The sequence below is a fragment of the Stigmatopora argus genome, chromosome 19 (genome assembly GCF_051989625.1).
Source record: "Stigmatopora argus isolate UIUO_Sarg chromosome 19, RoL_Sarg_1.0, whole genome shotgun sequence".
Lineage (NCBI taxonomy): Eukaryota > Metazoa > Chordata > Actinopteri > Syngnathiformes > Syngnathidae > Stigmatopora > Stigmatopora argus.
Window position 1 is genome coordinate 7,598,877 of NC_135405.1, and position 26,347 is coordinate 7,625,223.

The 26,347-nt window shown below is 37.0% G+C and overlaps 1 protein-coding gene across 2 annotated transcripts in view; it reads right to left on the minus strand.

Annotated features, from left to right (window-relative positions):
* Nucleotides 1-23,924, minus strand: part of lama2 (laminin, alpha 2) — a 118,037-nt gene extending 94,113 nt beyond the window's left edge. For both annotated transcript variants that reach the window (XM_077586783.1, XM_077586781.1), the window contains exons 1-4: nucleotides 23,721-23,924; nucleotides 23,362-23,521; nucleotides 1,166-1,336; nucleotides 902-1,014 (exon numbers count right to left, since the gene is read on the minus strand). In XM_077586783.1, the coding sequence (XP_077442909.1) occupies nucleotides 902-1,014; nucleotides 1,166-1,336; nucleotides 23,362-23,521; nucleotides 23,721-23,723 (447 nt within the window). In that variant the 5' untranslated portion in view covers nucleotides 23,724-23,924. The remainder of the gene's footprint in view (nucleotides 1-901; nucleotides 1,015-1,165; nucleotides 1,337-23,361; nucleotides 23,522-23,720) is intronic.
* Between the last annotated feature and the right edge of the window lie 2,423 nt (nucleotides 23,925-26,347).

The window sequence follows — 26,347 nt, forward strand, 5'->3', positions numbered from 1 at the left end:
TTTCTAAAAAAAACATATTTAAAATGTTCCTTGTTGTTTGGGAATATGTGACGTGCCAAAATATGATGTTGAAGGTCAGCAATGACTCAGTAGGTGGTCGCCAAGATAGACTGTCTCCAAAAATTAAAAAGCTTTTGAAGAAACTATGCAGAGCAAATGGAGCAAGATAATAATTGTCGTCAAGTGCCAAGCTTGCAGTCAACTGTTATAATCAATTCCAATCATTTCTCTGTGGCGCCCTATGGAAGCTTGAGAGAGAAGGGTTCGCTGCATGGGATGTGTCACCAACTAGGAGCACTGTGACCTAATTTTAGAACTTGTGTCAGCTTGCTTTTATATTATTATTATTAATACAAATTACAAATGGGAACTGTTAAACAACAGCAAATGAGAGATAAATGTATGAATGCCCAATACTAAATATTTTAAATATTCGAATCCCGTCATCTTTATAATATAATTATTCACAGGAATGACAAAAACGGTTAGCTATTACAAAATAAAAATCAACAAATGATTTCATATTTTGTGTTGATATTATCCCCACATGATATTGAGATATCACCTAAAATATAACATATTTTTGCGAGGGTTACTTGGAGTTTTAGGCCTCTTAAATTGAGAAAGATAACCATTTTATTCCTTTTCTCCACCTTTTTTTTAAATGTAACTCATTTCTATATTGCAAAATAGCAGTCAAACTAAGGTCTTTTAGTCTTTTGCCTCAGTAATTGTTGTTCTCCTTTTTTTATTTTGAATTTAAAAAAAAATATTAGTCAAAATTAATTCATTACAAAGACTGATTAAATTATAATTTAATTGAGTGCCCTCCTGAATATAAATACATACTACATATGTATCAATAGAGCATCATGAATGTGTATGTAAAATGGATTTCTACCTGTTTCAAGTCCAGTGTAATAGTCACATAATGGTATTCCATTCCATTCTTGATGGATGGACTTTGCCACCAACGGTTGGTCCCATCAATAGCATATTCAATAGGGTGACGCTCTGAAAAAAGAAATATCGCAGAAACCCTCCAATAATTACATCTAGACAATTCCAGACACAGCTATAGTGATTGATCGACTAATTCTAACATTATGAGCTAACAAGAGTAAGTGCATCCGAATGTGAGTAAGTGAATAAAAGTGCAACTCACCAAATGGTTTCGTACTGTTCTGATCACAGATCCGACATTGGGGGTTTCTAACAGGCCGACCTGGTACATGTTCTACTAGTTTACAGAACATCTGTGGTTCAGATTGACCACATGTAGCGTTGGTTGAAATATCAGACATGGATGCCAAATTCAAAACAGCCGGGAATAACCCTGGGAACAAAAAAGAGAGATTTAATTGTACTGAATACAACAGATGACAAAGGAAAGACCAATAAAATGTCACATCATAATAGCCACTGAGCGTATAGTAGTAATTTTGTCTGATATGCGTGCAAGCTACATTGGTTCAGTTTCCGCTTATTGACGTTGTAAATATTAGTATGGATGTCCACTTCATAATGTTGGTAGCCTTTTGCCTGTAGAAAATGAATATAAGTGCCAATTAACAACAACCTTGACCCAGATGAGTGCTATTGAAAAGAGGGTGATTTGTTTATTTGATTCATTGACAAGCATGAATCCAATTAAAGTTCAGAAATATTCTCAACACAGAATCATACAAATGTAGTTTTGTCGTAAACGGGAGGAACGTGTGAATAAGTAGTGGGAAAAAAAGTGGTGCATTTCTATGCGTGTGTCCAGATGAGAACAGCTGTTGGAGCAGATGTCAACACTGTTGAACTGTGAAGAACGTTGGAGACATCCAAATCATCTCTTATAACATACTCGCACAGTAAGGAACATTTGAGACATCCTTATTTTCACACACAAACCCTTCACAATGTCCACTGAAACCTAAAAGCTACTGTTTGTGGGAAATATTAAATAATACTAGGCAATGGCCAGACCTTAAAATTAAAACTTAATATCTATGAAGGCTCACGGACAGCAAGGATGAACCACTTGAGTGGTAATCTTGACCTGAGTGGCACTTAGAACTACTTTAGGGGGTCTTTAGTGTTATATATATATATATATATATATATATATATATTTTTTTACTGCAGTGTTTTTGCTCAGTTTAGGATAACATTTGGCAATGAAAGAAATGAAATAAAGCGAGGAAAATTATATATTTTTGTATTGTTTTGTTTGTTTTGAAATACTTTCTGTTGTAATTGTTCTATTTTTCTATCATGGGTGAAATGTATTTTTTTTTGCTTCCTTTTCAAGTTGAATAGAAAAGATGAGAAAACATCAGAGACCGGGATTAGATTTCAGATCTAGTGAATGCCGTCCACACAATGACGTTTTGCCTTCGGGGTTCTTTACCAACCATTCTTTTCACCCAGCCCTGATAACCAAAGAAACCTCCCTGTGTGTCATTTTATTATCCCTCCGTACAATTAAAATGTGTGTAAGGAATTTTGTAATACTAGTGGGTATTCAGGTCTAATCTGTAAAATATCATCATTAGCAGTTTCAACCTTAGAACATCATGATGAAAGATTATTATGGAACTCCGTCCAAATAAGTTCTTACGAGTCCTTCAGGGTAAATTTTACACTAAAACACTATTCCACATTACTGGCAGTTTCTTAAAGACAGCTTTTGTTTGGCTTGTGGCTAATAGAGTGTTCAAATGTTTTCGCAATATGCCACAAAAGCTTAATTTTAAAATATGATATCTGGCCAAAGGGCTACTTAGTGTCCATTTCAAAATAAAATACAAGCAAACAAATGTAAAACTTCATAGAAAACTGTAGTGGCACATCAACATGCCATTAGAAACCATTAGAAATGATCTATTTCCTGCAAATAATGCAAATCTGTAATCACCTAACCGTTTATAATGGGGGGGAGAACATTCAAATGCCATTTCACAAAATGGCAGGAGGTACTTAATTACACCGTGTAACCGCTTTTAGTCCCATTTTTTCTTTTGGTGTGGCATAAAATATAGATCTTACCGCCATTAGGTTGTAAAACTCTGAACTAGAAAATAGTGAGCTATGCCACTTGATCAATATAGTCAGTAAAACAAGACATTTGTAAGGGAGCTCAATCTTCATTAAAACAGAAAATGTCCCCAAGGTTTCTTTATTACATTGTGCAAGGAAACTGTTTGTTTTTTTCTGTCACAAGAGGAGATGAGTCTTCATATTCTGGGTATTCACTCCCTATGTGTATGTGTGTTTGTGTGTATGTGTGATGGATGTGTTATTGTTGAGTTTTGGGGCTAGATGTAAGCATGATGGAATAAAAAGGAGGTTGAAAAGGACGGGATCATCTCTCTGTACACCTCCCTTTCCATCTCTCCCCTTCCACCCTGAGCACTTCAGCATTACAGGCTGGGGAAAATATGAAAAGATTGATGAAGATGCCAAGATAGATGGAAGGATTCTCAGAGAACGATAGAGAGTTGTTTAAAAGGGTCAGGGCTGGAGAAGAATGAGGGATGAGAGTACTATAATCCTCTATATACTCACATATACAGTATATGGAGGGTGTGAATGCATCTACATATGTTATGTGAAAGAATAACCTCACAGGTGAAAAATTCTACAGAGCAAATGCAGGGGCGTTTTGAGTAAATTTACATTGACAAGGAACTCAGAAGTCCATACATATGTGATTAATTTTATTGGTAGCTCATTTAAAAACAATTTGCTCTTTGAAAATGTTATTTAACATTACTGAAAAGTTTAGTCATATTTAAATATTGAGAAGTGAACAGATATTCAACTATACTTGTTTAAAAAAAAAAAAAAGTTTTGGAACTCAATGGCTGAAACGCTATCTGTAAAACAGCCACTGAGGAAAATTAATTTCCTAAAGGAAACACAATCACCTCAAGATAGATAAACACAAAGAACACAACCATTCTAAAAGAAATCAAATAAACTGAAAACTTGTGTGATTATTGTTTTCAGGAAATTAAAATGACAAAATGAATTTGTGAGAGTCAAGATGCACAAAGCACACAACTGAGGTTAACAACCATTGCAGAGATGCACAAACATACAACATGAACTCCTTGATCTCTGGATATCATAAGCTGATTTCTTGCATGCAATTCCAAACCTTGATATAACTCAGAGGAGGAATGCCAGAATGCAAATGTCCAAATCATTTGGACTGGTTCTTAACCAGATGGAAGAATATCCAGATGAATCCGAACATCTGAAGGTTGAAGACGGGGGGAGATTTACATGAGCTGTAGGACCTTCTATCAGTCAAGGTTAAAACAACAACTATTTCTATAACCGTGCAACTTTTTGTATGATTATGAAAATTTCCCCATGAGAATTCCCCATTCAATGTTTTGTCAGGAATGTTAAACACTTTAAGAGTCAGAATTGTTTTATCATTACTGCTCTGGTAGAGCAAAATTTAAAAGTGCAATCCTCCTCAAATCTTTACGTGTACACAGCAACAACACCATGCACAATTACGGTGTACCAAAGTCAGAAGCTGGGGCTGTTACTCACTTACCTATAGTAACATAATTGTAAAATATATACTAATTAAAAACTAATCTGAATATTTAACAATATCTTCATGACGCATCACTGTGATTTGCTACTAAGGCTAAAATGAGATGTTATTGTGACAATTTTGACCTTTTAAAATACTGATGTACTTCAAAAGCTCTAAAATTATTGGTAATATGAAATTAATTAGAGATAAGCCATGACAAATCCATAATAATACTTTTGCCTCATTTTGCAACCATGTGCTTTTTACCACCCCTAAACCAGGTGCTCAATAGCGGACATTGCATTTGATGATTTCCTGAAAGTTTATCTTTTTGGAGAATCTGACCAGAGTTAATGATGTGCACCAGAGCACACACCAAAAGAAAAACTTTTTAGTTGTGTGGTGTACCAAGCAACCACTAATCTTGTTTCCATGGGGACATACGTAATTCTTACTCAAATTGTGTGTCTAAATGTGTATAATTGGTTGAAAATTATGGCCGAGTAATGCATGATCATGATTGGCATGCATTTACATGGAGGAAATGAAGGGATTATTAGATTTTTCTCATCCTCAGCAATGACAGTCCAAAATCCTTTCAAAGAAGGTGGAATAATAATAAAAAATGATATTTGTGGCATCTCCTACCAGCACTAGACATGTAATTGCAAATAGCTAAACTGGATTCAAATTATGGTTCGCTATCATAATAATTAGCACGATTTACTAAAATTAAGCACTATCAGAGCCTTTGATTCATATTCTAGCAAATTAGGCTTTGGGAATCTTAAATGTATCAACTTAAAAGGTGAAGTAAATTGCTTAGACGTCTAAAAACATGAGGCTACTTTAATACCAGTTAAATCCGACTTTGAATTTCACAACAATGTACTAACACAGCTTCTGTGTGCACGCTGAAGATCTAAAACGCTTTAGAGAAGTTAGAAATATACGACATAAAATATAAATATGTTAATTGTTTGAATATAAATTGGGCCTCCATCTGGCAGATGTACATAAATTAGACGGAGAAAAAATAATGGTGACACAAATGATGAAATCAGATTGTGTCTGAAGCTTACAAGCTGCTTTTGCAATACAAAACATCTAGATGCTTCGTTAAATCCCTGCAGCCAACTAAACACAGCAGGACTCATTAATACTGTGCATCATGCCTGCTTTTATATATGTTTTTTAGAACTAGCTTCCCATGTTTTATTCATTAGATATAATAAGGGACAAATACAGTGGTAGAACATCTGGTACAATCAGATTACTGTCATGATCTGACACTAGGCAAAAAAGATAAAGGCCTCAATTAAAAAAGACATTTCACCCACTATTTTTCAATTACACTGGTGGAAAGCCATTACCAAGAACATGTATAATATTGCAATATGTGCAAAATGCTGCAAAGAATTCCACCGGACAATAATAAGACCAATGTTACTGCCTTAATTTGTTGCACTATTGTTGCCATATTTCATGGTGGCAAGCACAAGCTATCTCACTGCAACAAGAGTAGCGGTGTGAGTTTATTTATTGTAACACACTGTCAAAATAACGTACGGTAGCTCAGTTTGGGATAAAATCCGGGATTCACCAAGTTGGGTAGATAAAAACTTTGAAAACCAATGCAGTGTGTGTAGGGCTAGAACTATATTTGGAATTGGTTCCTTAATACATAAGACAATATGAAGTATTTAGATTGGCATGATTTAAACATTTCATGAGGAGAAACTGTGAATTCTGAATGTAGTGGAAGCGATTGTGAAATGACATGCAATAAAATGGGGGGAAAGATCAGTTTTTCTTGATTTGTAATTTTGTGTGAATTTGAGAATGCAGTTTAACTGAAGTCATTGAAAATGATGAAGTTGGATTTGTTTGAATTGTACAATGTGTAATGTAAGATCCCAAAATAAAATAACACATGAGAAACAAAATAAATTCTTGCATAACATATTGCTCTTCATTAGGTTTAAAATCAATGGGCAATTTTACCAGACACTAGAATGGATAAGGATTTATTTTAATTCTCACAATCCACTTTAAGGATGGACATTACTGCTATGCACCATCATTGCCAGCAAATATGCTTTAGGACTAAGAGTTTAGGTTAACCACTTCTATTTTGCTATTTCGTTGTGAAATAGGAATGATACATTTTATCTAGTTTTTTCTGCACTGTCTTTCATTCTACATCTGGTGGTCAATTTACACTCTTCCTTGCGGGGGTCTTTGGAGAAATAAAAACTAAGTCAACATCCTCTTCTCACTCGGACTTCCTGCCTCAGCATCGCGTCCAAGGCTCAAATGTAGCTCGAAAATGAAAACCTCGAGCAAACAGTCCCCCTTCGTTGAAATACTGTCATGAATTATTTATTAAACAAACAAAATAAAAGGCAGGGAGCACATGAGAAAGACAGGAGTAATGAATGTGGGCGGATCAGAAAGGTCAGGATGTTTCCCCAACCCACGTCCTTCTTTTTTTCCAATTAGACTTCATTCTACTGACTTAGATTTCCACCCCAGCATCTCTTCCCCTCCCCCTCGACCAAATGTGGCTATCATCTATCTGATTTCCACAGTAACAACATATAAACAGAAGGAGGAACAAAACAAATGATGAATGACTACTTAAAATCAAATATACAAGCACAAAAAATGCCTCTTAGTTTCAGTCAATCCTTTTTTTATAGGCTTACAGCTTGATCTGATTCATCCTCAAATGGATTGTGGGTGAGTTTTTCCTAATCCACATGCCAAACCGTGAGCATTGCAACTATAAGCATTACTTGTCATAGGAGTATAGAGTAGGGATGTCTTGATGCTTGATCCAGTAAAAAATAATCCCAAAAATAATGAAAAATTATATTTTTAGTATTGAAGTGAGCCGTGGTGGCACTACCTCTTTAATAAATGCTCTGTTTACATGATGCTTTGTTACATCTTTATTTTCTCAAGAGAAATTGTCGCACTCGGCAGACATTTTTGGCTAGCGGTGGATGTGCTGCAGTCGAAAAGCTCAATGCTACTCAAAAGAGACGCTAGTACTGGATTGGTTCCGATCTTGTGACACAATCCAATATTGCACGATCGTTTAAAAATAGCTGTATTGGTGCTGATAATGTGTATCAAATAGGTAGATCACTAGTACAGACTAAAGTTAGTAGTGCAGAGTAAGACCAGAGCTACAATGCAATCAGTTTTAAGAATCTCATCGCCAATATCCTTCTCTGAAGGCATACAAGGTCGTTCTCCCCCACACAGAATGAAATGGAAGCACAGAGGGGAATAAGCAAAAATGCAACAACAACAAAACTCAGATTAGAACCCCAGAACTGAGAGGGAGACATGTTTATATTTCTGACAAGCTAAAAACAATTCTGCATAGTTTTTATATCTAGAGTGATTCACTGCATAGACACCATAAAAGAATATTAAAGATGATAAAAGATGATGAAATTAGAAAAAACAACTGCGAGACTCACAAACACATGCAACCACTACTTTTTCATCAATTGGTTTAATTGATGAAAAAGTAGTGGTTGCATATGTTTGTGAGTCTCTTCCTCAGCCTGCAAATCTGTTCTCATCTTGTGTGTTTGTGGCGCGACTGATTCTCGCAAATTATGTCCTCTTCCAGACAGTCATAAAGTCAGACTAAACAGGAAAACCACCGAGTTATAGACAGTTAAGACCCCCTCCCCTTTCACAGAAAGTCATGCATGGTGGTGGTGCGGGGTGATTGTTATAGCAATTTGATGCCTTGTAGTTCTTTCAGCAATTAAATTCATGTTGCAGACAAGAAGGCTCACCCTAAAGCCACATTTGTCCGGCAGAGACATCAAAAAGTGGAAAATTACAATGTGGACAGCCAGTCAATCAAACACCCAAATACATCTGGGCATGAAAAAGGTACCAAGTGAACGTGTAATGAAAAAAGTCCACTCTGATCTTTAAAGAAAGAAAGAAATGAATAAGCAGAGAAAGAATCTGTATGTGCAATTACTCCTGGATAAGTGGTTGGAGTGATTTAAGCCAGTTCAGGACAGCATGTACTAAATCTATCAAGCCAAGTTACGACCGGTCGCCCTCTTGCACAACATTCACAAACACACACACACACACACACACACACACACATACACACATACACACACACACACACACACACACACAACATCGTACCTGATGAGGCAGTGATGAGGACATTGTTAAATCATCTCCAAGCACCTCTGAAATACACGTATGATTTAAGTCATTCATCTAGACTAGCCTTGCAATACCCTCACCAGAGGCATCATCCAAGGCTGCACACATACACAAACCAGTATAAGAACACAAATAAACACACACATTTACACTGTCTGGAGGATATGGGGAACATGTTGGGCTTGGTAATGAAAACATGCCATAGAGCAGATTTACAGGATAGCAACTTAATCTCTGCCCCCAGCTAAGATTTGTTATGGTTGAAGAATCTAATCTTCTCATAGCTATAACCACTATAACCCAATATGGACAAACCATAATCAAGAATGACAATATCACTTTTGGCATTTGTTTTTACCTCAGCAATCACAGTCCTTAACACTGCTGATTGCTTCAACATTGAGTGAAAAGTCTTCCTTAGTAAAACAGTCACTTATGGGGTGGTATGAAAGGTGCAAGTATGTGAAAAACTCATGTCTCTCATAGTATAAATGTATGTTGACCTTGCTGGGCAAGGGTATCTGTAGCTCATAACATTATCACAACAAAGTCGCATTATTTGCATATGTTAATTACATGATGAAAGTCCCAGCTCGAGGTCTACGCAGTGGAATGTCACAAATGTTTTGAATGGTTATTGGAATTTTAAAGTAGCAAATTCAACCATAAGATCTACTGGTATTCATCTAAGCCAAACAGCTGGTACCCTATCAAGTTTTCAGTGTATAAAAAAACACCATGTGAAACATTACAGCATGTCCAAAGTGTTGGGTGTTCATTTCTAAAAGATGTTCACAGGATGTAAGTGGATGTGGGATGGCTTTTGCCTTTACAATGACAGGGTTGCATTTCTGTTTTTGTAGATCGGTTAGTGTGTACATGGTCATACAAATTGGGTGAATTTAGTATTTGACAGGTCAGGAAATAACATCATTTTCAAGATGTGGCCAGTGGGGTCACTAGGGATTGTGGGTAATTGGAAATCCAGATGGACGTGCATGAATTTCAGCGAGAAAGGAGTTACCGAGGAAATTGAACTGAACAAACAGGGACCAATGTTAATAACAGTCATTTCGTCTTTTCAGATCTCATTTTAGTTTTAGTTTTCTTATTTTACTCTCATTTCTATTTTGAAAATAATCTCTTTTTTATTTACATATTGTATTCCAATCTATCCTCTCCTAAAATGACCTAGGCCTGAGACGGCAATTCTTTAGTCAAGCGCACCATTGAATCAAAAATGAAGTGGCAAAGTCCATAGGGGACAATATGTAAAGTATTTACATGGGGAACACTGAGTAATTGTGGGGGATATTGACTGCACATGCACACAAACTTCTCACACAAGAAAGAAACGCACTCACATATACTTATCGAAGCTTGCACGGCAATAAGTCTGTGTTAGCACATTTCCAGCTGCAACAGGACAAGCAAAGAAATAACTTAAGCATCTCGCTGCCTGTTAACAAATGTCGGCCAAAAATTTGTACGCAAGATACAATCATTGCAGGCCAGAATGAATAAAAAGACAGATGTCCATGTACTCATCAAAAACAAGGTTTGTACATCCGGTCTCATAGAAACGCTGTTGTACTTGGTCGATAGAGAATTTCCCTGCCTGTCTCTTTCTGAAAGTGACCAAATTAAAGGAATCTTAATAAAACCCCAGTTTAATTAAAATGAATTTGGGAACAAGGGTCTTCCCTGAGGAAACAGTTAGAAATATTAGCGAAAATTCAACTAAAATTAGGCAAGGAATGTGCAAGGATTTCAGTAATACTACATTTGAATTGAGCATTTTTCTTAAATTCTGAGCCTCACAGTTCCGAGATTAAGGTTTTGATCCAAGTTCCACCCTTCCCGTGTGGAGTTTCCATGTTCTCCTTGTGCCTCTGTGGGTTTCTCCGGGCTGACTAATCATTCTAAACTGTCCCTAGTTGTGAATGTGTACATGAATGGTTGTTTGTCTCCCTATGACCTGCAATTGGCTGACAAACAGTTCAGGGTGTAACAACCCTACAGCTATTACTAAGTCAGTAGAGGCTCCTGCAGCCCACGAATCCTTGTGAAGTTGAATGGCTAGGAAGATGAATGAATGAACGGAGATAAAATTCTCTGGTCAGTTTTTTTTTTTTTATGTACTTCCTCTTATTCAGGCCTCTGATTTGTCTATTTTTGCATCCCACTGCATAGTGGAGTCACAAGGCTATAGTCAGAAAACACAATCTCTGGCTGTCTTCACAAAAACTGAGTTTTCGATGGATTTATGAGGCAAAACAATCAAGATTGATTAAGAAGATTTAATGACTCTTTGAAAGAAGGCAGAAGTTACTGACACCGTGAATCAGGTACTCGCAATTTGGCTGCTGCTGCAAATGCATGGCGGTGGACTGAATATGTTGACATTTCAATTCAAGAGAAAATATTTTCTAAAAAAAATACAAACTCATGGAACAAATGAATATTTTAATGCTCAACCTTTTTAGGCATTCACATCAATCAAACACTGTAACATTCAAAGAGACTATACTGGATTATAGTTGCTGTGGCTATAGCAGAGCTGGTACTCTCCTTATTCCAAATGTACTCACCATTACCCTGACATATTTAAGAGAAGACTATTACACACAACAATCAGTTCAAGTGATTTCTGTGGTCAATGCTTTTAATGCTAGGCTCTCTCACAGTATTAAAAGATGACTATTGATCAGGACAGAGCTGAACCACAGGATGCTGACTCACTGATTTTGGCCACCACTGATGACTACACCTCTGCTAATAGATGATTTGAAGCCCACGCTTACTGCTCTGGCAGATCAAATGTTCAAGCGATTGATCACACCAAGGAAGCAAGGAAGTGTTTTTCTTTTGAACCTCTTTGTGAAGACTTATGATGTTATCTTTTTGCCAACATGAACTTGAAAAATAATCATAACACACCATGTTCCCACAGGTGTTTTACAACACAAAAACAAGACTTAGGGTATGGTTCCATTAAAGTTTTGACAATAATATCCGCTACAACTGTTGCAGATTGTGTGTCTGTAGGTGTGTGTATTTTCATGTACATGGAAGAGAGTGTGTTTCCGCGCACTCGTGTAGCGGAGCTCATAGCATTCATTACAGTGGCACTATGGACAAACTGCTCCCTGGATGGACATTGATTTTCACCCAATGGATCTCACTGTTAGCAAAGTCTAATAGCTTGGTAGGTAATGGGTGCAGGTTATGAATGAGCCCCTATGGGCAAGAGAAAGAAAGAAAAAAGAAAAATATAGAGAGTCAAGAGAAAGAAAAAGAATGGTGAAGGAAGCCAAACAAAACGTGCAACAGACAAGATCAGAAAGATGTTACATAGGAAATTTAATCTGAGATTAAACCATACGAAGTGGGATGACAAATTTATCATTGCATGCCTCCCCAGTCTAAATAAAAATTGACACACAAAAATACATCTTTAAAACCTATAACAATTTATACACCTCCAGTATATTAAGAGAATTATGGAAAACAGAGAAGAAGCCTAAAGGAAGTCTGAAACAATGTTTGAATCAATTCTCTCCAAAAGTAATAGTCAAACTAAAGAAGGAGCCTCATTTTGCTCATTACTGAAACACTGATTTCTCCATGCCTCACCAACTTGGACCAAGAGCTGGATACGGCTAAAAGACTTGCTGTCTCAGCGAGGAAACATGAACACACATGCGCACACACAAATAAACAGGGTCGACTACTGGAGGGGTGGCACTTCAGCACTGCCAAAGCAAGTAGATGAAATCTCGATCCCAGATTACAACACAGTTTGTATTGTGAAGCCGTTCAAAAACACCTTCAATCCGTAGATGTCCGCAATATTAGAGATCCCTTCCATACAAGTATAGTGTATAGTAGTACAGCAAAGCACAGGATACCCCAGTATTATTGCTTTTACTATGAACAGTTATGATAACACACAGCCGAGACATGTCTACTGTGAAATAGTGATGAAATATTTGCATTAAAGCACATTACTTTAGACAAAATACACTGCCCAGTAGAACACACTAATATTTTCATGAACCGCCTCAAGTTATGATTATCACGCACTTTCCCCATGACAGTATTTTATTAGCTTATGCAAGGTCCTGGTATGTATTTCCTTTCAAAGCCATATTCATCTTTGTCCAAGATCCTGTATTGGTGATAGAAGACCGAGTCCACTGTGGGAAAATTACCATTGAGGTTAATAACTCTTTCCCGTCTAAAAGTGGGTTCTACCACAATTTTAACAAACCTCTCAACCACAAGAGCGAAAAGTTATCGTGCAGGGATTATGCTGACATTAAGGTCACAGCAGCACTGTTTTAATACCTGTGTGCGAAGAACTTAATTTGAAGCCCTGAGTACCCCACCCAAGATATTTCCCAGAGGGCAAGATGTTATTTGCCCGGCCATCTCACTAAAGCTTCCACAAACCTACATAAGTCAGAGCTTTTTTCAAAATTTGTTCTCGGATCATTAATGTCTGATGGTTCCAAACAGGGTGGCTTGTGTACAGCAACTTTGTTAGATTGTCTGTTTAGATGTGTCAATAAAAACACAACATATACTAAGGACAGCACAAATACATTCAATTGAAGAAAAGTACTTCAATGCTTGTTTGGTTTAGCATCATGTAATAAACAAATACAAAGAGCTAAAAAATATCAAACAACCTTTTCAGAACCCATTCATTGGAAAAATGGCAAAGGTAGTATAGAAAAACTATCTTGGGTAGCGTGCAGTTATGAAAAAATGTATAATTTTGCAATATATTAGAATAAGGTTATTGGAGGTTAAATAACAGATTGGTATGAAAACAAGAAATTCTTCCTTTGTGGTGGTTTGTACTGGGGTTAGGGTTACACATTGTTTAATATATATGCCGCTTGAATGCAAGTTGCAAGTGAGGAACTAACTAATACGACAGGACCAGGATTGGATAGTGTAAGAGAGGGTAGGGTAAGTATACAGGCAGTGCTAATGATGTTAAATTGGAAACCCATATTAAGAGTAATCACCAAGAAGAACTGGTGAGTTGACATTTTAACAGCTACTGTATTTTGTCATTGTTAGTCCCAGCACAAGCTGCTAAATCCTAATACCAATGTGTTTAATGGTGTTGCCAGTGTTCCAAGCATATTAGTTTTGCAGTGTACAGAAATGTTGCACAGGCAACAGTGAAAGCAAGTCCTTCACCAGCCATCTACAGCACCCTGTGGGGAAAATAATCTAGGTCAAGTTTAGAGTCCATCCATCCATTTCTCCCACTTATTCAAGGTCGGATGACGGGTGCAGCAGTTTTAGCAGGGAAGCCCAGACTTCCCTTTGCCCAGACGTTTCATCCAGGAGGATCCCAAGGCATTCCTGAGTTGAGAAGGTCTTCAAAGTATTCAGATCACGACTTTCCCTTTAGCAGTGCCTCTTCCCCAAGATACACAGTGCTGCTGGTGCATTACTTTCCCCTTCTGAGAGGCCGGATGGTGGACCCATTAAAAACAAGTTCGGAGTCCTCCCCAAGAATACTTCATCAGTCGACAACCAAGATTTACAGCCATAACTGTCACTTAACTTCTGAAGACAATGCCAATGAGAGTCTACTTGATATTCATAGATTTTGCAGAACAACAAAAACACTTTTTGTTTTCTTGAGACTTAATGTCTTCTAAAAAATATAACATGAATAGAGAAAATAAGCAGCACCCCGGCATACAATGAGCTTGTTGATTTGCTCTAGCAGAGCAGTGGATTCCTCAAAAAAAAAAAATATATATATATATATATCCTGAGAGACCACCCACGTTAATTTAGACAAAGCTCAATGCTTAGGTGAGTTTTCATTCCTGTTCCAAACAACAACAGCAAGAAGTTAAAAATACAAATAACCCATTGATACTAAACCCTGTCTGAGACTGTTGTTGCTAGCCTTTTTCCCATAGAAGTGTGATACTGTATTGGTCATCATTGGCCCAGGGGCTTTTCTTTTAAGGTCAACTATCCAGATAACAATTAATAAAGCGATACATTACTATCCAGTCAAATACACATTGTGTCCTCAACAATAATGTGACATTGTGGAATATCTCTCAACCTTGGACAATCATAGTCCATCACCTTTATTCCCAGGTGCAGTCAGTCTATTACTGTAGTAGTGTAGCCGTGAATGTCACAAACATACAACAAAACCATGCACGGCCACACGCACAGATTGTCCCATTTTTTAATCTTTTGTCAAATATGAGCATTTGCTCTGCATTAGCCTCTCTGTGGCTTTGCCATGGACCACAATAATGGAAATAGAAAACCTAATGTGGATTGCAAAATACAGACCTTCCCCTCTGTATTTCATTTATACACACACAATGTAAGTGAGAAAAGCCACAGAAATAATGGAAAGTCAAAACATATACAGAAACGCTTTTCTGCCACCTTTGCAGCCATTATAGCAGTAATTTTCTATAGCTTGGTTGTTTGTATATATACGCTCACACGTAAACACAAACTCACTGTATAAATGTCCTATAACTAACCACCCCATTCTAGACTCTTATTCTCTCTGATGCTTTATCAGCGGAATCACACAAACATTCAGCAAGAAAATAATGGCTTTTCTGTTTGCTGTCTCTCCCTGTGCGTGCGTGTGTGTATGTGGAGGGGGGTGCATTCATTTCTACTCAGAAGCTGAATTGCAAAGTTTTGTGTGCCCTGCATAGAGATGGTCTAGCGCAAGATAGATATCTGAATTCTTTGATAAGTTGATTCCCCCCCAAGATTCACTTTTATGACCGCATGCATCTCATTATATATATATATGCGGTATATATATATATATATAATGAGATGCATGCGGTCATAAAAGTGAATATATATATATATACAGTGGTACCTCGAGATACGAGCTTAATCCGTTCCGGGACTGAGCTCGTATGACAAGTTACTCGTAACTCGAGGTAAAGTTTCCCGTTGAAATGAATGGGAAACAAATTAATTCGTTCCAACTCTCTGAAAAAAACACCAGAAACAGGATATTGGATTGAAAAAAAAAAGTTTTATTTCTTATAATTCGCCATATATTGACAAAGTAATAAATAACGAGTGGTTTAATAGAAATAAAGTGTTTAATCTAACTAAAATTGGCCGGATTTCGCCGAGGGGAGAGGGGCTTCGTTTTTTTTTTCCCTCCACACAACGCACTCGTAAACAGAACAAACACTCCACCCTCACGTTCGCTATCGATGGGCTGTTTGCTGTCGTACTATTCCCTTCAAAATATTCCGAAAATGATGCACACAAATGTCCTCACAATCGGAGAACGCACGACCACTTGCCAACGAGCAGCAAGCAGTCTTATCAGCGATCGCACCGCTGCTCATGGGAGCTTCGGAGGCGCTGGCTAGCGGCTCATTTTAGCTTGTAGCATCTGTGTTCGCATCCCCTCGAACGGCGACTATGATAGAGTTGCTACCGGGGATGCTGTTGCGAGCCAGTGCCCCCGATGTTCTTATGAGCAGCCAACGAGCAGAGTCTTTTATCAGCGATCGCCCCGCTGCTCATGGGAGCTTCAGGGGCGCTGGCTAGCGGCTCCTTTTAGCTTGTAGCATCTGTGTTCGCATCCCTCGAACGGCGCCTATGATAGAGTTGCTACCGGGGATACTTTTGCGAGCACGAGTATACTTCATTACCCAGAAAGCCCTCTTTTCACCGCGCATGCGCGTTGTGCGTTTCCTGGTCTGAATAGCTCATCCGGTGCTCGTAAATATTGTTATACACGAAAGATATGCCAAAAAAAATGCCATGGCAACCTGGCTTGGTCGCATCACGAAACTTTGACCGCATCACGGGCGAATTATTCGATCGAAATTTCCCCCGTAAGACGAGCATTCCGTATGACGAACGGTCGTATGACGAGGTACCACTGTATATATTTATATATTTATACATATATATATACACACACATATATACATATATATACATACATATACACATATGTATACACATATACATATATATGTATACACATATACATATATATACATATATATACATATATACATATATATATATGTATACATACATATACACATATACATATACATATACATATACATATACATATACATATACATATACATATACATATACATATACATATACATATACATATACATATACATATACATATACATATACATATACATATACATATACATATACATATACATATACATATACATATAAATATATATATATATATATATATATATATATATATATATATATATAAAGTCTGTAGAGGAGGAAGAACATAGAATGCACAGAGCATTTATCAGGTCAAAGTCTTTGTTCGTCCCTCTTGGGAAAAAATGGACATTTAAACTAAGACCACACAGCAGGTAAAACCTATGATAACATTAGATGTGTACCCATGGGGTTAAAGTTCTTGAGTGCGAGGGGTTAAAGATCAACTTAATATTGAAGGTCTTGACAAAAAAAAAACACAGAAAGACACACAGCAATCCAACAGATGCAACAACAAATCTTCCAAGGCATTTTCTGGAAATCTCTTCCCGTGATAACAAAACACAGAAAACCATGCTGTGACCATGTGTTGAACAAGTATGTGTGGGAGAGTGCCAGTATATTCTAGCAACGACTACAACCAGCTGCTAAGAATTCATGCACATTTTCAAAAACCAAGCAGCCACATTTCAAAATGACATGCGCTTAGTCCGGAGAATATACTGCAAAAAGTGTATTTGCATCATATTTTGGGAAAAGTAAATATACATGGAAGGTTCTGAGAAGGGATTTTAAAAAACAAATCTTTTCAATGATTAGATGGCTTAATAGCCTCCATATCTTTCAAAACAGCTTGACAGGAAACAACAAAGCCTTGATTAAAATATAAAATCTCTAACCCAACATGACATTTACACATTCAGGGAAAAGAAACCATTATGGAAATCAGTGCCCATCTTTGAACTACCCAGATATCCTCACATTAGCAGTGAAGATTTTTGAACTGAAACAAACCAGCAGTTTCTCCACAAACTAAAAGTGAAGGTGCTGAGAGACAAACAAAGTGAGGCCAAACTTAGATCTATGCAATGGCTGCAGAGCTGGTGAGCCATATTCTAACTCGAAGATGAAAGCAAAGCCACTGAGAAGGTGGAGAAAGAGATGAGTAGTCTACTAGAAGGAAGAGTGGCTAGTAAAGAGGACTAAAATGATGAAATGGTACATCACAAAAGTGCAGAAAGCTTTTCAAGGTGCACATGTGAAAATGCTATCCAAATCCATCAGTGAAACACGTTTGATGTTTTTCTTTTTTAAAGTCTATTTGAATTTCCCAAACTACATGCTATTTGTCACTACAAGGATGCACTAACAATAGGGATCCCGATACCAAAAACTGAATGGATAGAGAGGTACAAATGACAAAAAAGTAATAGGCAAGATAAAATGTGAAATTGTCAGCAGTGGATGAAGAGAAAGTGTCTGTGTGGGGGTGTGCATTTGCACGTGCGTTTGGTCAGGGGGGGTTCATTATTGACAACATGTGTTACCCCAGGAAGCTCCTTGGGAAAATATAAGCCTGGAGACAGATCAGATAGGGGGGGTTGCAAAGAGAAGAGAGAGACAGGGGGTCTTAAACTCTTTGCAGCTGCAGGCCTGCATCTGTGCGTTAGTGTCCAAGGGTCAGAAAGCGTACTTCTATGTCAAGCCATCAGTGTCACTAGTCAAGAGGTGAAACAATCCAATCCCTTAAGTATAAAAACCAGAAGCCATCTTTTACCCAATGTGTTCCTGTTGAAGAGAAATTATGTAAACATTTCAGGGTAAAAAGAACGATAAAAATGTTGATTCATAAATGAATAAAGCAGTACGGTATGCACAAAACCAACCTAAAGAAAGCCGAGACTCTCTTATTTGATTAGATTGAAACATTTTCTGTTCTTTACTAGCAGCAAGACTTGGAAGGCACCATTAAAAGGAGGTTTCTCTACAAAGAGCAGCAAGAACTTGCATTTTGAAGGAAAAAAAGCATATCAAGCAGAACAGTAATGACAATGCCAATATTTTCTCTTCTTTTGTCACACCTCAACCTATAAAATAACAACAAGATGGAGAAAGAAAGATAGATACATTGTAGAAAGTATAAAAGTCAAGAATGAAATACACCGCATATAGAATTGGCTCACCTAATGAGTCAATTGTGGCTTTTCCTTCCTTTACTTTGCCCTGTTCTGCTGGTTTTTCCTTTTTTTCTCCCTGTATTGTAGAGCCCATGTGCATGAGGCAGTGAGCAGAGTCACTAGCGTTGAACCTATGTCCCATCTCATGGTATTTAGATGGAGGCGAACCAGAGAAGGGTACTGAAATATTGTCTTGCAAGTCGCTATTGCCAATTTGTTATCTCATGCCCTTTTGCTAATTGCTCGTCTCAGATTGATGCATGTTTTGTCTTATTTAGAATTACTTGTAGCTGTTTTTGTTTTTGATCCTCTGCTTTGTGTGCATGGTCTTCATTTTTTACTCATACCTTTCACTTGTGTGTGTTTCTTTAGATCCCGTCGACCTTGTGTCACAGACCCTATTTCTTACTTCCTTTTCTTGTTTGCATGTTTTTGGGGGGTTCATACAGGCTTCTTTGTTTTGAGTTGTCTGCCCTGGGGTCCAAAATTACTTCCGTCTTTGCAGACCTAACACACTTCATATACTACATATCACTTATACTGATTGCGTTTATGAGTAAACTTGTCTACCTTCCAACATCTTGTCATTTTCTTGCTTTTAATATACGAGACAACATGATATTCACCTCCTAATCTTTATCGTCAACTCAGAAGTGGTGCTACACAGGATACACATTTACCATGCTGTAGTTTGTTAGTACCGTATTTTCACGACTATAAGGCGCACTGCATTATAAGGCGCACCCTCAATGAATGACACATTTTAATTTTTTTTTCCATATACAAAGCACACTGGATTATAAGGAGCCCTGTCTATTTTGGAGAAAATTTAAGACTTTTAAGTGCTCCTTATAGTCGTGAAAATAATTTACAGTGGATTCAAAATTTGACTTTTACAACAACAACAAAAAGTTTCTTTATTTTTTACCCAACTTAAAATGTGTGCAAAGTCTGCCAATTTTGATGGCCACTGTTATTATTATCAAATAGTCTCTCTTCCAAATGTACAGATAAATGTCCTATCTTGTGGTAAACATGACGCCGAAATGACTAATTCATCAACCCATGTTCTATTTCTTCCTAGGCAGACAGAGTGGAGATGGGCAGAGCGGCTATTGTGTGTCCCTTGAAGAATTAACTATTGATTTTCTCCTTAGCATTATCTGTGCAACTCTGACAACAAACCAACTGCAGAGGGGTGTGCACATGTATAAAATAAAAAGAAAAGAAAAAAAAAAGACCTCAATTTTGTTCTGCAGAGGACGTGCTGTTTTTGAAGGCAGCCAGCGCAGGCCCAATGGGAAAATGCCAAATCAAATATTTGCATGTTACTATAGCACAAACAATGGTACATTTTTAACCAGTTTGTATTCTGTACACAAATAACAGAACCAGCATTATTTGGGATAATCACTATTTTTTACATTCATTCATTTCCCACACCGCTTTTTTTGTCAGGGTTGAAGCCTGTCTTAGTCAACTTCGGGCGAAAGGCAGGCTGCACACCAAACTGGTTGTTACACAGTTGTAGGACACATAAAGGTAGACAACCCTTCACAGTAACAATCACACCAAGTGGGAATCTAACTGCCTGCACCGACCGAAGTCAGGCAAAAGAACCACTGAATCGTCAAATGGCCTATTACAATAGAAGTATATGTAAAATAAAACACTCTACCAACTTTTTTACAACTTACTGAAACCGTAAGACGCACTTTTAACCAAGTGACATTGAGTGTCACAATCACTGACATTTAATACTTTTGCTGTGTTTACCTTGGCTCCCCTACCTTGACAGCGAGCATACTGCATTTATCGAAATTAACGCGTTAATTTTGGAACCAAAAGGAGTGCTAATCCACATTCTCACAGACATCATACACGCACACACCTGTTAGTACTCCAGTGACTACAGTATGTCTTTGGCACAATGTCATTCTTCATGATTCGTCATTCTGGTGTTACGAGTAAGAGGTTGAAACTCCTCCTGTACATGTGAATCAATATCCATACACTATAGAGACAGACCATGGAATAATGTTAGTTATTTGAGACACACAATTCTCCTGAGGACATACAATTATGATTTTTTTTTCACTCATGTTAAAAGTTCAGGCCTAGGCAGAATCTGCACTCTATATAATGCAGTTCACCAGAAAAGGGAAAATCATTTAGTTAACTTGAATATTTAAATAAGAAATAAGAAAAAATGGCTACATTGACCTTGAGACTTTGAAGAAATCTCTACCAAGGGCCTTTGGGAATTGAGCAGTAGTCTCTGGCTATAATCTTACATATTTACATATATATGTTGATTAAGATGAATATGCATATGTTCATCAGTATGTACTGTCCCTTTATTAAATAAATCAAACTCAAACACTCATACCTATGGGCAATTTATGGTGTTCTAAAAGCCTACCATGCATGTTTTTGGAATGTGGGAATAAACCGGAGTACCGGGAGAAAACCCACACAGGCAAACTACACATAGGATGATTGACCATGGATTGAAACCAGGACCCCAGAACTGTGAGGCCGACGTGCTAACCAATCAGCCGCCAGGCCATCGTAAGACTAAATATCTTTAAAAAAATTAGACACAAACTAGTAATCCATTTAAAACATCTTAGAAGCCCTAAAATCAAAAACACTGGCAAATAGTTCATCCACAAAAATCTCTCCAACTTAAGCACAAATGACAGATTTCCATAACCAGTTCAGATGAAGGTATAAATGACTGATTCCTATAATAAAAATAAATACGATAGATAAGGCTGACCATTATCCAGAGCAAAATAAAGACAAAAGATTTATCATTGCTTTATAATTTGAGCATATTTGTTGTTTTTTATTGTCCTGGCAGTTGAGAATGTGATTTAGCATTGGCTTGGCTTGATTTATTGATTAATTTTCACAGATTGTCTTAATTTGGTGGGTCATTCTTTCACTCCCTCTCCTTATTTTACCTTTCACTGTTATTTTTAAGCAAAAAAATAGCTTGCAAAAAGTTTGGCTGTCTAAGTTTTGACAAATTTCCCAATGGTACTTTCTATCAAACCCATCCAACTAAGCTTGGCTGCCTTCACATTAACAAAAGCGGCAGGGATTAACATGTTTTAGAACCATAACATTGAGATGGATCCATATTGATTTCTCTAATGGCATGGAAGAAAAAAAAAAACACATCCACATCAGCTGCACAATGTTGTCTTCTGGGAGCTAAAAGACCTTCAGCCCACCTGAGTTGAATTTGCATTACCGTAAACTGATAAACATATTAGTATTTGCTTTGAAAGTAAATTGGAATTAGCATTGCTAATGGTACTAAAAGGAACACATCCATTTACACAGTAACTCTAGATTTTTTTGCTCTAAAGTAGATTTATACAGATCGAAATGTTAACATATACAAGATTACAATCAAAGACAAAAATACTCATCAGTGTCTTATGATCATCATAATTAAAATCATTGTTTCTCTGAATATCCAGAAACATTGATGGAGAACAAATTTAGTCAACCAGCCTACCATGATTTGGTGGGATGATGTGGGAGGAAACCAGAGTACCCAGAGAAAACCCATACAAGCCCAGGGAGAACATGCATACTCCAAACAGGAGGACCGACACGGGATCGAACCCAGATTCCCAGACCTGTGAGGCCGAGCGCTAGCCACTCATCTGCTGGGCCATTTATATATTTATTTACTCATATTATTATACTGTCACAAATAAAATACATGTTTGACTCATCCTCTGCCATTGACAGGGATAGACGTCCAACCCATTTGGACAGGGAGGGATAGTTGAGAGCAAATAGATTGAATGTCTTGTAAAGATAAGATGAAGCAAGATTATGTTTGGTTACATGGGATAATAATAAATAATAATAATAATAATAACAATAATAAAAAGTATAATAATAATAAATATAATTGTAATAATAAATATAATAATAATAAATACATTTCAAAAATTGTGTGTAGGTTAGTCCATGTGATTCTTTGTGATAGCTTGTAGAAATGTTATGTTTGATAGCAAATGACTAATTTTTTTATCATCTTACTACATTTTACTTCAATCTTGTTGTTTTTTTAGATTGTTTTACTTTCACTGGGGGTGTAAAAAGCAAGTTTTAAAGATGAGGACACATAGCAAGTACAGAAAGAAATTAAATAAACTAAAGAGCAGAGAAACTTGTTTTCTATGCACAGATTCTTTGCAATTGACAAATTACTTTATCAAAAAAAAATAAAGGCCATTTGGGTGCTCGTCTGACGTAATCATGAATGGACTCCCCTCATTGGGACAGACGGACAAATAGACCAGCGTTATTCTGGAAAGACAGACAGAGAGCGACAGACGGACAAACGCTCACCTCTTTGCTGCGTGTGTCCATATTCCCATAGCAACGCGACGAGGACCACCAGCCCGAGCCGCTTCATGTTTGTCCCGTTTGAGGCTTTTGCGACACGGCGATCTGAAGTTGAAGCAAACTTTGCACTTCTCCTCTTCCCTCCTTTCTCCTCCTTCCTCTCCTGTTCTAATGGGACACCGAAAAAAACATGTGGAAACGTTGTCCCATCAAGAAGACACAACTTTTGGTCCTTTTAGACGACTGATTTAGGGCTCCTCCTGCTGATCTTTAACACTCACCACATGCTTACGAAGTCGTTAAGATTACACGATGAGACCATAATGGCGATTAGAGTTACACGAAATGTAAAATGTAGTTACCATTAGAGATTGGAGGATTATCTCACGGTGAGGAGCTCCTTGCAGTTGAATCTCAGTACGATCACCCTTTTTTTGCCAATTTAATTTGTTGAATTTTCATCTGCATCCCTTAGATTTGTTAAAAACATTGTTCCAAATTGTGTATTCTGCAAAATGCCCACACCTCGACTCTTTCTCATAATCAGCCCTAATAGATTGCAGCTGTAAAACTCAATTCAGGCTGGTCATGTGATGCAGAAATGTTTGTATGGCTGTGCAGCATATCTTTATTTATTTATTTAAAAATCAATAAATACCCACTTTATTGAAGATTCTCAATGATTATCAAGTAATGGGTAGATTTATCATGACCAGACAAATGTAAAACAGAAATAAATTCTGCTTTAGTGGCAAGCAGTGAAAAAGCAATAGGCATGCACCATATTTGATCTGCTCTAATTGTGTTTAAATATGACTGAACAATGCAGAGCCATGTATGTGAATGGTACTTATTAATCAAATAAAGTGCAGACTGGATTGGATCCTAGTGCTCATGTAATGAAAATAGCTTATTATGTTGTGAATTCTGAGGCGTGCTCAATTGCTGCTCTCGGTTTAAAGTGTTCTTCCGCTGAATGACTGTTGTGTGATGGAAATGTGTCTCTGGAAGAATGACATTAGTGGGTCTGCACACAAACAAACACACACGGCAAATGGCTTCATAAAAAATAGGTTTAATGATGAAATGTCTCTTTTTTTTTAAATGCATTTTTTTTATTTCATGCATTTTGGGCACTAGAAAGGCACTAAAATGCCTTTCTCGTCCTGTGTTCGAATCTCAAGCCAAGCTTTTCTTTCTGGTATTTCTTATCAAATTCCAAAAACATGCATAATTAGGCTTATTTAAGATGTTAATTTGTCCATAGATGCCATTAGGTTTTGAATAGTTATTGTTTTTTACATGCAATTGGGTATTTTGCAAACACGTTGTACTTTTTTCTATGTTTTTAACACATTTTAATGGTTTGGAGATTGCCGACTGCCATCAATCTTAACAAAACACGATTGTAAAAACCAGTGGCGGTCCGTGCATTTTCTCGTAGCGCCTTCAACGAATCAATCCAACCCTCAAAAACTATTTTATGGCTATAAAACCTCTACTGCAGTTACAGCTGCGACACATAAACAAATAATCAATAAATCAATGCACAAAAATGGGGTAAAATCCACTTCCTAGCAGCATTTAATGATTAAATACAAATACTGGAGCTTTTCAGACATTACAACCGGCCCAGGGGGGTGATCTCTGGCTGCCTCACTCTGGCTTTGGCCCGCCTACTCTATAGCTAGCCAATCATAGTTGGTGAAAGCAATAACATATCCCTAAGCCAGCAAAATGGCAATGCCTGCGAAAAAGCATTGTGGTGTTGCCAACTCGAAATCTGATTGGTTAAAAGCAACAGTCTTGTTTAATGCAGCAGAGCCCGCAGAACTGATTGTGAAGGCTTTGAGGCAAATTTCTGATCCTGGCAACAAATAATGGCTGAAATGTGATTGGTTAAATGCTTCAATATGAAAACACACATCTGGAAGCAGTGCAACCAGGGGGAAAAGCAATGAAAGGAAGCTAACAGACCATTTGGAATAGTAAGTATTGATGGACAAAATATAATATATGATTCAGATATTTCTTAGGCCAGCAGAGAAGGCCTTGAAGGCCCTGACGGCCCGCCACTGGGATTTCCAAAATGGTCCCAGCTAAATGTCTCCAAAACAAACTATACTTGGTCATTCATCGGCTCATGGGTCACGATATATATTGGGTTAACTACTATAATAACCACACCATATTAAGGTACAGTAATTAAGGATTTAGTGTAAGCTGGAAGTCCCATAAATGGAGTACATTAAAAGTATGACTTTTCGTTGAAGGGCTGACAGATGACCTAAAATGCAAAAAAAAGAACAACAGTTTTATCTGGCATTAAACAGAAATTATGAATATATCGTTCCTGGTTTATTGGTGCCAATATAACTCACAGTGAGCCAGCTTCATAAAGTTTTCATTGAAGGGCAAAATCCCTGCCAAAAAAAAATGCATAATCTTTCTCAAGCTCTTAAAGCGGCCATCTTGGGGATAGAATGAAACTCATTTTGAATTCCAACTGCTTTTTAATGACTTAACAACACAACAGTTTGTCTAGTGGAGATAAGGTACATAGACCTGTGCTAATTAAATAAAGTCACCGTGTTTGCATAGCATTTTATTGAATTGAATTGAAGGTCTTTATTGTCATTATAAAAGTATAATGAGATTTAAAGATTCACCATGAAGTGCACAAATAAATAATCAATAAATAAGCAATAAATAAATAAGGCAAAGTGTCTTAATCTGAACTAGGATGATTTTATGTGCATTGAATTTACACTTAAGTCACACTTAAAAATATCTGCCTTATTTAAAAAAAAACATCATTTGGCTAATGAATGAATTACATTGCACCTATTTTCAGTATATTTACTTGTACATGTATATGTATGTATATATATATATATATATATATATATATATATATATATATATATATATATATATATAAATATATATATATATATATATATATATATATATATATATATAAATATAT